This window comes from Lampetra planeri, chromosome 26 (assembly GCF_965212315.1).
Source record: "Lampetra planeri chromosome 26, kcLamPlan1.2.h2, whole genome shotgun sequence".
NCBI lineage: Eukaryota > Metazoa > Chordata > Hyperoartia > Petromyzontiformes > Petromyzontidae > Lampetra > Lampetra planeri.
The window spans coordinates 214,969-230,652 of record NC_136132.1 but is presented as its reverse complement, the minus strand read 5'-3'; the positions used below and the strand labels follow the sequence as shown (position 1 = coordinate 230,652).

Below are 15,684 nucleotides of genomic sequence, written 5' to 3'. Positions count from 1 at the left end.
TTTTGAATTTTAGAATTCAAGATGTCCTTGAGCCCCCACAGCTTGGGGTTTAAGATGGATATCGGAATGTCCATCATAGCTTTCCTGTCTTGCAACATGTTGTCTATGACCGTCGATGGAAATAACTTTCAGCTTCTCAGGGCTGAGAATGGACAACTCTATGACAACAGAGTAACAACAGGAATAAAACAAACATAAGTAAATATCAAGGATTGCAGTAGGCGCGTATCGGATCGCCCTCGCAGCCATATGAAGACATTTCACAGGGAAGCTAACGATCCAATTCGAGAATCGTTCTTTTTACATCTGATTTGGACAGAATCTTTTGCTTTGTTTCTCGTTCGCACAATCTTGCTCGCTCCGCGAGCGGATATGTATCATTCACGCTTACTTTGTTTAAAATGTTGTATAAAATATAAATAATCGATTCCCACATACGACTCAATGTTTGTATCATAAGATTAGGAATCGATTCCTTTAATTGAATCAGTGCATCATTGGCAAGCGAACGTGCTCTGAACAAAGCAGTTTATTCATTGAGAACACGCACTTGATAACATTTTCCATAGTTTGAAAATGCATCACTGTGCTCTAGGCTAACACGCAGCTCGTGGTCGTGTGGTGTAACCATGTGTAACGCCGTATTCGCTATGACAAGTCTTCCTCTCGGCACCTTGAACCTTTAACATGGCAATCTCATCTAACAGGCTCTCATTAGGCGCCTCCATACCAACATGCGGTGTCCTTTTTAAGTACCCATTTATCATTAAACGCATGCCATTGCTTACAATCATAAACGGACATCGCATGCAAAAGCCAAAGACACGACTGTCCACACCAAGCAATCCAATACCGACATGCGACGCTGCACAGCGCTGAGCCAGGGCAGGATGCAGGGCCAGGAAACTCCACTGACCCTTAAACGTCACCCTCGTGACCCACAGACCTCCTGTGGGTCACGTCAGATCCTGACCCCTGGTACAACAGGACACAGGACGCAGCGTCCTCCCGGCGGCCTTTCGCCTTACCCACCCCCGCGCTTACAGAACCAAGCTGGCATACTCACCCTGTCCCCCCCCCTCTGTTCCACCCCCTCCCCCACCCGCCATAATCCCTGCCGCAGGCAGCAAATTCTGGGTGTTTGACGAGTCCGTGGCGGAGTCGGGATACCCCCGCAGCCTCTCGGAGCTCGGCAGCGGCATCCCCAACGATCAGATTGACGCGGCCGTGTGGTGGGAGCCCTCGGGCAAGACTTACATTTTCCGCGGAGACAAGTGAGTGGGTTCGGGTTCACGGGGGCGGTGGCGGGCGCTACGGGAGGGCCGCATCACGTTACATCGCGAAACGTTTATTCATAACGGGATTGGCCAAACATCTCAGTTTAGGACCCTCAAAATAGAATCTTGAGGCTCATTGCGGCTTTCCTGGGTGTACATGTGTAAATGCACTCCTGGACACCTATGAAAAAGAGCTTTATAGGTCATCAGATTGCTCCAGTATAAATAAAGATTCTGATGTGCAGCCATTTTGTCATTCCACTGCTGGATGAAGCCGTTCTAGTGGCATTCGAGTGCTAGGAGTTATGTGATGACACTGCACTACACTGGCCAGTTCAGGCTAATGAAAGTGGGGAGAATACTGTACATGTGGACACAGAGACACTGGATGACAATGGATTTTACTGCACTGCCATCTGCTGCCCAACATGCAGCCTTATGAGCCCTATGACAACCTGTTGGTGCATGGTGATCACCCATCCAAGCGCTGGACTCAAATCTGCTTTAGTTTATAAGATCTTACGTAAATGTATATGAATATATATTACTAGCCTTTTACCCGTCCAAGGACGGGTGTATTGCAGTAAATCTGAAACTTGCAAGCGAAAAGCAAACCGCGACGTGATATTCATTGCATCAATGCGTGTGCAATTAGTAAGGCCGCGGTGACACAGACCTATTTCATTTTAAGGTTATAATCCCTTGTTCATCACGACGTCCTTTTCACTTTGATGTCTCTTGTGTCTCAAGAGCGTCACGGAGATCACGTGACATGAGGGTTCTGCCTTTGTAGTGAGGGTTGTAAGTTGATGCCGAGGAGGGGGAAGGAGGCGCCTCGCCCGCCCCATTTGGAGTGACGTTAATGGAGGGAGGACGTCACCTGTTCATGATTATTAATGAGGGGGGGGGGGTTCTCCATGCGGAGTGATGTCACCCGCTCAAGATTATTAACGAGGGGCAGGTCCATGTGGAGGATGTAACCTATTCATGATTATTAATGAGGGGGGCTGGTCGACGTAGAGTGACGTCACGAGAGTTAACGACATTCCTGGGTGATTATATTAATTAATTATTAGTGGAAGTGTCCATCTAGGCCTTGGCAAGGTAAAGTAATTTACACTTTTTACCGGGTAAAAGGGTAAAGGGAAAAGGTGTCGACCATGCCAAGGGGTAAGGTTAAGGGTAGGATAAAGGTAGCGTGGAAGAATTAACCGGTAGGGTAAAGGTAGCGTGAAATATTACCCGGTAAATACCTTGTTTACCGCGAAAAGCTCCGTGGTGCAGTCCGTGGCCTCCATTTTAAATTGCGATCATTGATGTCGGACCAGATGGAGACGGGCCACGTTCTTGAGGTAGAGGATGAGGTCGAGGATGCCAGCAACGGCATTTTCGGGGTCGCTGCGAACAGCAATCGAAAGAGGCAGCGGCATGCGTTCCCGTGGGAGCACACGCACCATTGGATGGAGGGTGATCCTCATGTGCAGCAAGGAAAGCGGCAGTGCGTGTACTGCTGCAAGTGGTTTTCCTCCCACATGAACGCGTCGGGGTGGAAAGCCCACCTCAAGAAGCATGGTCGACACCTTTACCTTTACAACGTGCTGGCCCCAGGCAGCGAGGTCGGGACATCGGCGTCGGCGAGCCGCCTAATACAGCATACACTGAGCCGGCCAGCAATCCCGGATCGCCTCCTGGTAAAGTTTGAGAACGTGGTGGTTGATTTTGTTATCCAAACTGCAATCTCTTTGCAAGCCTCCGGCAGCGACAAGTTCAAGACCTTGGTCCACACATTGACGCAGGGATACAAGGGCCCGTCGACCCGCACCATCATTCACAGGATTGTCGAGCATCACACGATCACGCTGCCCATCGTCGGGGCATTCTTCTCCAACCTGGATGTCACCATCTCGCTCACCATCGACGGTTGGTCGAACCGCAACCTGAAGGGATTTTGGATGGTCACGGTGCACTGGATCGACACCAAATCTGGTGCGTCGAAATCCATGCTACTGACGATCCTCGATGTGCAGTCCGGAAGGGGTGTCGGCAAGCGCGTTGGCACCGCTCTGTTTGAGCACCTCCAAAGCCTTCGGGCACAATGTCTCGACCATGCTGCTCGCTGTCACCAGCGACAATGGCTCCGATGAGATCAGTGCTGTCAAGACGTTGTTCGCCCTGGTCAACGCGGACGCCAAATATGAGCAGTTGCGGGCTTGCCACCATATTCGCTGCGCGGATCATTCCGTCCAGATCGGCGTCGTTCAAGTTCTCAAACTGATCAAGTCGACCAACGCCGAACTGCGCGAGGCGCTCGTTAATATCAGGCGCAGCAAGGTCGTCCGGCAGTCGTACCGCCGCGAGGCCGAGATCGCCAAGCTCACCAGCAAGGAGCCGACGCACCAGAACTCGCCAACCAGGTGGAATTCGACGTTTGACATGGGCGACGACGCCATCAAAAAGTGTGTCCCATTGGACATTATCATGGCGCGCTTCCAGGATGTGATCGGCGTCGGTGCTTTCTTTGAACTGCAGTGGGCAAATATCGAGGGCGTGACAGCATTTCTGCGAATGCCGTGCCAGGTCATGACCTCATTGACGGCGGACCGCAAGTCGACATTGGATCTCGTGCCAGTGACGATGGAGCACCTGATCCGTCATTGCGATCACGGTGAAGCCGTTCTTAGGGGGATCGATGAGTCCTTGACCACGATGGGGATGAAGGCCGAGCTGGTGCGGTACCGCGACTTCCTGGTTCAGGAACCCGCCATTGTGGCATCCTACTTGAATCCACAGCTGCCGAAAACGTCAGACCAAGATGAGCTGGCTACACTGAAGGCCACGATCCGCTCTGTCCTGCAGCATCGCTACTCGGACATGCACACGATCCCGACGATGGCAGTCGCTGCCCATATGGAGGAGGGGTCGCTGTTCAGCACCCTGTTCAGCAACGTCAGCAGCTCCATCGACGACGGCGATGAAGTCGATCGTTTTCTGAGCACGGGCGTCACGACCGCCAGCGCCTTCATTGACGTAATGCAGTGGTGGTCTCCCCGCAAACAGCTGCTCCCCGCCCACTACAAGATGGCCTGCGATTACTTGGGAGTGCCGGCGACGTCAACTCCCTGCGAACCCGCGAATAGCGGAGCCGGGCGGGAGTTCACGTGCGTTCGCCAGTCGCTGTTGTCGACGCTCTTCATCAAGTCCACGTGCTTGTGCTTGTGGATCGCGGCTGGCTGCCTGAAGGTCCCGTCTAACCGAGCCAGAGCGGCGCAGGATCTTATTGCCCGTCGTTCATCTGAGGACGACGGCAATGACGAACTTGATCAGGTTGTTGATGAGATCGTCATCGACCAAGACGACTGGGACGAGGAGGTTATGGAGGACGGTGTCGTCGACAGCCTCAACGCCCGATTCGAGAGTATTTTATATGAATAAAGCGCTCTACCTAGCATTTACCTGTTATAAACCTTTTTCATGTGTAGTATCCCAGTAATTACCCTGTAATCGGGTAATTTGTATGGGGTAAGGGTAAAAGGTAGGGTAAAGGTAGGCTCGTTGCTTTTGACATTTTACCTTACCTTGCTAAAGGGTAAAAGGTAGGGTAGAGTGATTGTATTGTGGTAAGGTAAAAGGTAGGGTAAAGGTAGGCTCGTTGTTTTTACCTTATTACCTTACCTTGCCAAGGCCTATGTCCATCGTTGAACGATGATCCACACCTCCACCCACAATGTCCCCCCTCCCCACCCCTGGGTGCCATCCCCTCCGCGCATACATCCCCAAGCCCCCCCCAGCCCTGGTCCACCCACTAACCCCCCCCCCCTCTTGCACGCCCTTCCCCAGTCTCTCTGCCTGCGTCCCCCAACCCACACCCCGTGCGCACCGCCCCGCCGTGCACCCTCCAACCCGCGCACCCCACAACGACCCCCCTCACCCCAGTGCCCCCATACGCATCACGGCCATCAGCGCGCCCCCTCCCCTCATGCAATCCTCCCCGCAGGGGCTGCCCCCCCCCACCCGCGTGCCCACCCGCAGCCTCCAGCCAATCAGAATACTGGGAAATGACAGAGACGATTAGCTTAATTGTCCAGGAAAGCCTCACTGAGCCTCAAGACTTTTTGTTCAGAAGGATCCTGCCAAGTGTTAATATGATGGATGATGGCGTCGGTACTCGTGGTCTCGTGGGGGGCGTGGGCTGCTGTGGACCGGAGAGACATGGCACACGCTGACCATCCTTGCTTGTGACGTTCACAGGTACTGGAGGTTCAACGAGGAGAGTCTGACAGCTGAGTCCGGCTACCCCAAGTCCATCAGCGTGTGGGAAGGGATACCATCGTCGCCGCAAGCCGCCTTCCTCGGCTCGGAGAGCAGTACGTTGTTACCCTCATGATTATTTAAGATCTGCATAGATATGACACTTGAACGCCTGAGCAAATCAAATGGTCTCACATCTCGGCTCAATCCATTCCAATACCCTGCTGCAGTCCTACTGGACATCTGTAAAAAAACAGCTTCATAGCTAATACAATATCTCCGGGATAAATACAAGCTGATTCTGAGCCGAGAGGACCTCCAGTGGTGGCAGGCCCAGTATATGGTCATGTATGGTGGATGTAGCAGCCTGCAAATGGGAATTAGTCTGCTATTGCCATCATCATCATCAATGTTACATCATCAATGTTTACGGATAGTAATATAATCACTGCACTAATTCAATATTATTAGTAGAATATGATCCATTTATGGATATCCAACGAAAATAATTTGGAGAAATTACAGTGAAAATAGCATTTTATTTCGAAGCCTCTGCACGTCTTCCACTGATCTGAATGCACTCATTACATATTCTAACACCCCTCTGCAAGACGTGGAGCCATCACTGTCACAATCTCCTGCTGTTGAGAAGAAAGTAAGAGGTGAATTTGAAATCAGTGGGGTATCTATAAATTGGCCGCCCTGTACTATTCCTATTTCACTGGTGTGGTCATTATAATTGCAGTGTGATTGGTAAGGCTCTTGTAAATGTTATTGTTGTCAATGGTATCATCGTTATGATGCTGCATAAATAGTGCATGTTAATAATGTACAGATCTTTGTCAATTTACTGCTGCATGAAGCACTGCACCCCGTCGTTTCGGTCATGGGGTTGTTTGACCATAATTTGCCACGCTGGTCAGTGTGAGTTGGTGAAAGGGGGGGCCCTGGGACTGGTTCTGATATCATTTGCTTCTGATGTTAGCCATGCCCAGGAATCAAACTCAGGATGCCAAGTTCATAGTGCTAGTAATTGCACATCACAACTGCCATTTGCGCCTTGTGTTCTGCGATTCACAAAACATTCCACGTTTTACAGCCTTGCAAAGGCATGGAGGAGTTTCTTCAGTGGCTCTATGACGTTATTGAGCGTCATTGGCTTGTAGTAGTTTTTCACGCAACATTAGCCCTGTATGTACATGCAATCACTTATCGTCTAATGCCACAATGGATCATGCCTTCCATTAGGGTACAAACTGTTTCTTAAATATTTATGATGGCCACTTTACAATCAAATATTCATGCTGGTCTCTCCGGAGACCCAGAATGCCATTCGAGGCCATAAAAGGCACAGAGTATGCGCAAACAGGTTTGTGTGTGTGTGTGCGTGTATGTGTGTGCGTGTATGTGCGTGTGTGTGTGTTTGTGTGTGTGTGTGTTTGTGTGTATGTGTTTGTGTGTGTGTGTGTATGTGTGTGCGTGTATGTGTGTGCGTGTATGTGTGTGCGTGTATGTGTGTGCGTGTATGTGTGTGTGCCTGCGTGTTGCTGACTGTGGCCTCGACAGGCAGCATTTAACGGTTGAGTGGTTTTTATTGTGATCGTTTGCTTCGAATCAATACATTAAATTACAAAAAAATACACACAGAGGGCAGAGTACGAGGCAACAACAGAACATTCTACATGAGGTTCTGCTTGTTTGTGGGTCCGTCCTATTGGTGAGACGATGCATAGACTCACCCACTGCTTAAAGTCGAGATACATGCATTGATTTACACATGTCAGAAAGAATGTCTTTCAAACAGTATCTGTATATTTTTATCTTGGGTTTATGTTGCCCCTGCAGCCACGAGAGGTGCTACTAATCACCGCATTGTTAAACAAATTAAAACATTTTTTATTAAATTGTGGCACTGAAATTGGAACATTCAGCAAATCACCGGCACTGTATTTAACGGCAATACGCTGTGTTTCATTGCAGTGTACACGTACTTCGTGAAAGGCAACCTCTACTGGAAGTTCCACAATCAGAAGCTCAGGGTGGAGCCCGGCTACCCGCGCTCAGTGCTCTCCGACTGGCTGGGATGTCCGGACACAGGGAAAGACGCAGACAGGGAGAGAGATCGGGAGAGGGACAGGGAGACGGAGAGGGAACGGGAGAGGGAACGTGAGGAGGAAGAAAGACGGAAGGAGGAGGAGGAAGAAGAGAGGGAAAGAGAAGAAGAACGCGAGAGGGAGGAAGAGAAGGAAAGGGAGCAAGAGAGGGAGAGGGAGCGAGAGAGAGAACGGGAGAGAGAGCGTGACAAAGAGAGGGAGGAAGATAGCGACAGAGAGAGGGAGCGGGCACGCGAGGAGGAAGAGGAGGAGGAGGAGAGGGAGCGGGAGAAGAAACGTCAGAAAGAACGGGAGCAAGAGCGAGAGAGAGAGCGGGAACGCGAACGAGAAAAGAAAATGGAGAGGGAGCGTGAGAGGGAGCGTGAGAGGGAGCGTGAGAGGGAGCGTGAGAGGGAGCGTGCGAGGGAGAGGGAGCGGGAGAGGGAGCGGGAGAAAGGCACCGACAGGGATAGAGATGCAGATCGGGGCAAGGGCACGGGACAGGACGACGTGTATGACTACTATGACCAAGACGTGACCAAGAACAAGGTGGAGGATGAGGTGGAAGTGGTGGTGGAGGAGGTGGAAGGTGGCTTCAACCACGTGGCTCTAATCATCTGCCTGCTGCTGCTGCTTTGCGTCGTCATCGCGCTGCTTGCCGTGCTCTTCATCAGGAGGCGCGGCGCCCCCAAGCCCATCCGCTACTGCAAGCGCTCGATGCAGCAGTGGGTGTGACGGGTGGGCCACTCGGATTGGGTTCTCACAAGTTGGCCGCCTGCTATGGTTGCTCGCACTTAGGTTAGCGATGGAGGCCCAGAAAAAACACAACACACCCGTCGGCAGCCTCAGGGCGTCTGCGTTAGCTTTGTCACGTGTCTCTTGCAATAAAATGTAGGCTTTTTGAAAGTGAAAACAGGTTTCTTTTTTATATATAAATATATAAGTAGACATGCCTCGCCAAGCTGTGAATGCTTGCTGCCAATTGGCCACGTGGTCACTGAACTCTGGTTCTCGTTTATCCACCGGAGCATCGAGCAGCCCCAATACCTCTCTGATGGTCTCATTGTGCTCGAGGACTCCCTGGGTCGGCTTTTCACACTTGGACCCCAATGCTTACCAGACAATTGCACTTAAAATCTGCGTTGCAGGGATTAAGCTAATTACCCGTGCTTGGGTTGAGTGTGCTGGCTGTGGGTTCATCAGCTGCTTTGCCGCCTTTTAATTTATGGTGCTAAAATACACATCAAAGTGGCCTGATTTTTGTGAGTTTTGGGGTTTTTTTTAAGTTGTTATCGTCAATTATGTTTGCTCCTGAAGAGCAGTGTGCAGCACTCAGTATTTTTTTTATTTTTAAACCGTTGTCACGCTTGCTGATAGGCAGTTGCCTCGGCAAAAAGGGAAACTAGCAGATTTTTGAGTCACTTTTTACCAACGTAAATAAATTATAAAAAATGTCAGTAATTAAAATTAACAGCTCTTGTTTTGGCTTATTTTTTCTTTAAACGAAGTGACCATTCTAAAAGCACACACAGTAGATTCCCGATGACCATTCTCAAATCAATGCAGATTTCATCGTTGGTGTGCTCATGAAGATAAACAACCACTTGATATCTGAAATGGTTCGAAAATTGTGCTGTTTTAAAATTGTATTGCAGTTGTGCCTTTTGCCTTTTTTTAATACACTATAACATCACATCACTTGGGATTACATCAATGAATTAACAAATTGTTTCTCAGCCAAGGGAATATAATGATTTATATACGACACATTTTTGTTTCATGCGTCTCATGTCTCATAGTTTTTTTTTGTTCTTTACGTGTGTTTTATTTTTACAGGTTGGGTTATTTCTTTGCCAATTTGTGATTAACAATAGGTGTAATGATATATGTTAGCATAAGCATTCAATCCGAAATCAATTTAATTGCTATGTATCATTTTTTTCCACTATTACTTTAATTTTGTATTTGTCTTGTTGATGTAAATGAAATGAGCTCAAATTTCATGCTGGTCATGTGTTGTATTGTATGACCATGTTTTACAGGCTTTTAAAACAGAACACTTGACGTTTAGATTACGGCATACAGTGTACGCCAAATGGCTGAGGGCCCAACTAAGGAGGAACTGCCAAGAGCTGCGAGCGTCAGTCCAAAGTGCCCGGGGTCTTCCGTACAGCATCACTGCCTGCGTTGCACCGGAGGCATTTTTTGTAAAAGGGCTCCAGTAAGCTCATCTTTACTCACAACCCTTGGACGGCATGATTAACGAAAATGCGATCAGAGTCATGCAGCGAATACGCTAAGTGCCGGATCCCCTAAAATTGCCCCCGACCAAGAGGCCGTCTTGACCCAGATCCCTGTAATGAAATGCTCGTCCTCCTTGGCTAATGAATGCTGTACTAATGCTCTGGAGTACCGGTGGCTGACCCTCGCGGATCGTGCTTTTACGGTGATTACTTAGGAAATGGAATTGCTTTGTCTGCAGGACAGGCGAGCTTTTTGTTTGTGGTTAGCCTTGCACTGTTGGGATATTGGAGTTCCTGTGTACTGCACTGCACAATTACGTGCCCCGTCGTCGGCACAGCCGTGCGTTATCACCCGCTGGGTCACTGTGCCGATACAATGGTCCACGGTCGTCAGAAATCCGCGGCCGTGCAGATCTCCAATTTTGGGGTCGACGGACCTAACCTCTGGAGAAACTGGAAGCATGGCCGGGTCTGCAGAAGCTCCGAGCTAAAACAGGCGGCAGTGACGTGGCGATGCGCAAGCCCTGGAAGGTCAGGAGGCAGCAGGCTGTCTGGTGTGGGGAGCAGGCGAGTGAGGTGGCTGCGTTTCTATGAGGCTGTAAACCACCCAACCAGCCACACTCTTGGGCAACGACACAATGAGCTGGAGCAATATAAATCCACCGAAGCACTACCTTGAAGAAACAAAACAAGTTACGATGCTATTTTGTTTTAAACCTGTACTGTACACGAACAGCCCCTTCTTTCAATCCACTACTGGGCGAGGGCCTTCCCAAGCCATGCAAGTCGTGGGGGTTATTTCACCCATACTTGACCACACTGGTCAGTGCAGGTTGGTGAAGTTGGGGAGCTTAGACGTGAGAGGAAATAAATACACTAAAACTAATATTGTAACATGTTGCCGTGATGTGCATTTGTAGAGACTGAATGTTTCATTGATATCTGGTTGGCACACACACCTATGCGTACGTGCGGGTGGGCAAGTGTCGGGTGGTATCCTCGGGAGAAGCCCTATGGCCTTTTTCATACAACACCCAAAGTATTTCCCCTTAGTTTGCTCTATATATATGTATATTGAACGTCTTCCACACTGTACGTAGCCAACCATGCTAATCGGAGGTGCGGGGGAAGGACAACAAACTAAATACAAAAAGCATTTATAAATAAATTAGTTATCAATCTTGATTTAAAAGTGCATAGCTCCAGTGGCTTCCTAATTAAATATATACCAGTGTGAACTAAGGCTAAATATAACTGAACTGATTGTATGCAACTGGCCACTGCTGGGCTCCTGTGCATCTGAACATGAGGATAATGTTAACACACCTGTGATTTGTTATGCAAGCGAGCGACCGTATGCCATGTCTGCTTTTGTTTGGCCATTTTTTTTGGCTTTCCTCATCTTTGTCCCGCTCGGCTTTGTTCGGCCAGGGTGGGGTTTCTGTCGTTTATGTTCTCTCATCAGCCGGCGTCGTACCGTGGGTATGGGGTATATTCCCTCCTGGATACAACTCAGAGCCTTCCTGTGCTCCTCTCCTCGGGTTGAACAGCGTGCTCCTACGTCGAGCTGATACCACGAATGTTAATGATCCCAACATGTTATCGTGTTAGCGGCACTCCCCGATTAAAGTACTCCTTGCCCTTTGAGATTGGGCAGTATTTGGACCGTTTCGTTCCTCTTTCGTGGGTCAACCTGACTTCGACGATCGAATTGGAAATAGAAATGGGTGACGACAGAAACATAGTTGTTGTAAACGTTGCACTTTTACTAACTCCGCAGAATATTAAATTCATCTATGACCTTGTAAACAATGGGACTGTCCATATAACATGCAGAAACATGCGAATCTTTAACCTTCACACTACGTACGGCTTGCCTGCGTTAAGAAAATAAAAACGGGAATTATCTATCGCGGGTAATGAGGTGGTGGGGCCAGCATGGGGATGGATCCCAGAGTTGGCCCCCCGTCTCATCGTTGAGGGCCCCATGATGTGGTCACCTCTGGTCGAGGCAGTAAAAAGGCCCGTGGTACGCCACTGCCGCTGCATGCTGCAAGTCCCCTGTTCCCCCCTTCTGCAGTAATGAAACAATACAAGTCTGAGTTTTAACACTAATTGTTTTAATTGTAATAACGTTATGCATTTTCTTGGGGAATGGTCTACTTTGGGGACTACATTTGTTTTTAAATTCATCTATTATTGCTGTTTTTTTATGTATCATTTTCACCTTCCTGCAGATTATTTGTTCAGTAGAATCGTGGGTGTGGGTATTAGATGTTGCACATACTTTTTAATAAAGGCAAAAGTCATCAAAAAAACGTCGATGTGTCCCGTGTCCTGAATATCTGTTTCACTCATTTCACCTTTTGTGTCGGTGCGTTGACAGCCTGCCGAGTTTGCAATATCGACTCTCTCCTAAAGATTTTTCCAATGAAACTGGCATCCAGCTAAAGCAACTTCTGAGTCATACCTCGTAATTATTGCTAGGAATTCTCTCACACGTGTCCCCACTTGGGCCCTGTATTTAGCCAGGATTACTTATTTTATGAATTCAGTTGTAAACTCCGTTCCAGGTATCGAGTGACCTTTCGGTTTCCTGTACGCTGTGAGAAATACTTTTTTTAAAATCTGGAAACATTTACCCATCGTTTGTTGTCAATGCATCTACAGTCTTTCAATTCATTGAGCAGCCAATAGCCATAGCAGCTTTTGTTTGTGAGCATTAAGCCTGCCAGGTGGCCAAGAGTTGACAGGACAGCAATTGATTTTGAATCCATCTGTCGAGATTTGTTATACGCTTCGTTCGAGGTGTTTCTTATGGTTATTTAGTTTCCTCCCACAAGCCAAACTATCATGGAAATTGGCCAAAAATCCCAACGCATGACCCTCAAAGAATTGTACGGCTGAAGCAAAGCCTTCCTGGAAAAAAAATAAAGGCATTTATTGTTAATGTGTTGCATCACACGGCCCTGACGTATTGCAATAACTTGTGAAGGCCTTCACCCAGCAGTGAATTGATCATGGTCGATGGTGATATATCATATTCATTCGTGTTGTAGATTTAATACGGGAACTGTTTACAACATTTTCCGGGGGAGAGAATCAGCATTGTCTTTTGTAAACTGAACATTCTTCTAAGCATAAAAGCTTCCCTACTCCAATCCGTTGACCTCGTTGCTGGGCAACAGCAGGACAGCAGCGTCCACTGTGCCTCTCGCCAGCACTCACAAAGGACCCAACAGTACATACAGTATTCAAATACACAGCCTCAATAGGACTTGCACACAATCTGAAACAAGCGCCTTTTTATAATTAACTGGCATGGCATCTGACTGTTCAAAGCTTGCACTGTGTGTGCATACGATTACTGCATGTATGGAAGACTGTTTAGCGTGTTGGCACCACTTGGCCTCTACAATTCAGCATTGTAGCCTTGCACCAGTGGCAGGAGGGTTGCATCGTTTATCTTTACAATCATCGCTGTGTTCCTCGTCTATCGCGTTTAGGTGCCGCGTTTTCACAAGGCACCCCACGCAGAAGTACGGGAGAATTGTCTCAGAAGCATGTGGAACAGAGCGACTTAGGATCCGCTCAAGCAAAACAATTAAAGCACTCACTGCATTGGCAGTGGTGAATAGGCAAAAGTAAAACAGAAGTATCAGAGAAAATATACAGCGGGCTTGTTTATTCAGGCAATGGCCTTTTCTTGAGAGCAGAGAGGGGCAATGAGATTTACTGACTTTAGAGTTTGAAATCCCACTTTATGTTTTAGGGCGCTGAGTAAGCTGAAGATGTTTAAGGTTTTCAGAAGAACACTACTCGCGAAATCAGTTCATGTTAAATACAAATTATTAGTTCCTAGACCTCAACATTCCCCTGTTGTTTTCTCAGGGCCCTACAGAGTAAAGTGTAACCTGCAAGTAAAGAGTGTATTAATCGCTCCACCCTTTCTATCTCCTCTCAAGGACTTGCATTAAACGTCAGCCTTTAAACACATTATTTTCCACGATAAGGCAGTGCTAATAATGACTTATATCTAGAATACCTTTTTGTCTATGTTTTGTCTCTCTCTCAAATTTAGCAATCTTTGGAATAACTTAATCAACCAGGTGGGGTGTTGACTGTTGTGTTAGCCGACTCTGTGTTGTATCGCATTATATTTCTAAGTTTATTAGGTTTGTTTTCTCATTCATTTGTACCTGAGGATGGTTGCTTGTGTTGCAGTCGAAACGTCGTATTCTATTATTATTTAATTTAAAAAAAATATATATATATACGTGACTTTACCTAAAGAACCAAAGAGTAGATGGTGCAACTTCATACATTTCATCATCAAAAGTATTTTCCACCCCCAGGATATAAGCAAATGATAGTGAGATGGGCTTGGTCATTTGATTTATGACACAGACAAGCGCTAACAAATGTACTCTATGCGGATGAGTCATGACCATTCTGTACAGCTGCCAATACCATTGATTTCCTGTCACAAAAGTAAACCACCATCTTAACGACACCATCATTTTATGGCCTAAAACAGAAACTATATAATTAGTCACATTTTGAGCAAATGGCCCTTTTTCAGTGCCCTTCTTCGTGTGAAGAGCCATTGCCTAAAATGTCCCATTTACATTCTATCATATACGTTTCCCCCGTTCGTGCAATTTAATTTAAGAATATGTAGATTTATTTTGTTATTTGTGCTTGTGCATCACTGTAAACGTAGTGTCACAGTAAAAACAATATATTTACCATTTCATGTGCTCGGGAGGCATTAGAAAACAGACCAACTTGGTTTTCGTAGAATGTTGCTGTCTCCTAAATGAACTATACGCAGCCAACACCCCGTGTTGACATGGTGAAAAAAACCTATACTGAAGGGAAAAAAAATTGGGTGTGAACTGAAAACGTTGGTAAGTAGGAAACAATGCACAGTTCTGTAAAGACCTCGCCACACCGGAGCAACTTGGAAATATGTGGGGGTCAGGTTATCCACAGGAACAAGGATTAGACACAGAAATATCCACAGAACCATGACCTGAATTTAAAAAATAATCTGTCAAAGGGAATCTTTCTTTACCCTGAATTTGAATGAGCTATTTAAGTGGATTTCTATAGCGCTGCCCATGTATTTTACCGCCTCTGCTGAGGAGTGATGGGAAAAAGGCCATGTTTATGTTTGTGGCTGTGACACGTTACACTTTAAAAACAAATCCCTGTTAGACTTATAGCTTGTATATCTCAATGCCTGGGCTGTTTCTATCGTATTGCTAATCAATTCAGCTTTTGAGAAACACAATTTAACAATTGCACAGGAGCCCCATTTTATTGCGCATTTCCACCAAAGCTGCAGATTTCCCCGCTGTCATGAAAGTGCATTATGAAACGGTTGCTTCTCTTTCATCAGAGGCCAGCTCTTATTTCATGCAGTGCCAGAGTCGCACGTCACCACGAATACATCATTTGACATTGCAGCGATGCATAATAATGCGTGCCAATTTGTTTAGAGTGTACTCACTTCCTTCCCATTGCGCATTCGCAGCTGAAAGAGGAAATGCAACCCAGTGTCAATAACGTATACACTCATCTCATTGAGCTGGACTCGCATGTGAACACAAGCCCGATGGAAGGGTGTCCATTTCCTGTTACAAAACCAGCGATGAGCTCACCATTGTTCACCTTTCCCTCGAGCCCGTGTCATTACAGGACATCTGCCAAAAAGAGTGTGCGTTTGACCTTCGTCTAAGAAGCCTCTTGTAAAAGTGATATCATTTTCAATTGACCTATGTTATGGTGTCACATGGGACACGTTAGTACGTTGATGTG

The 15,684-nt window shown here is 47.3% G+C and overlaps 1 protein-coding gene across 1 annotated transcript in view; it reads left to right on the top strand.

The window, feature by feature from the left end:
* LOC144727827 (matrix metalloproteinase-14-like) overlaps positions 1-12,179 on the top strand; it is a 44,019-nt gene extending 31,840 nt beyond the window's left edge. Inside the window, exons 8-10 of the mRNA XM_078606969.1 lie at positions 1,124-1,274; positions 5,526-5,641; positions 7,506-12,179. Coding sequence (XP_078463095.1) covers positions 1,124-1,274; positions 5,526-5,641; positions 7,506-8,353 — 1,115 coding nt within the window. The 3' untranslated portion in view covers positions 8,354-12,179. The remainder of the gene's footprint in view (positions 1-1,123; positions 1,275-5,525; positions 5,642-7,505) is intronic.
* Positions 12,180-15,684: the final 3,505 nt, after the last annotated feature.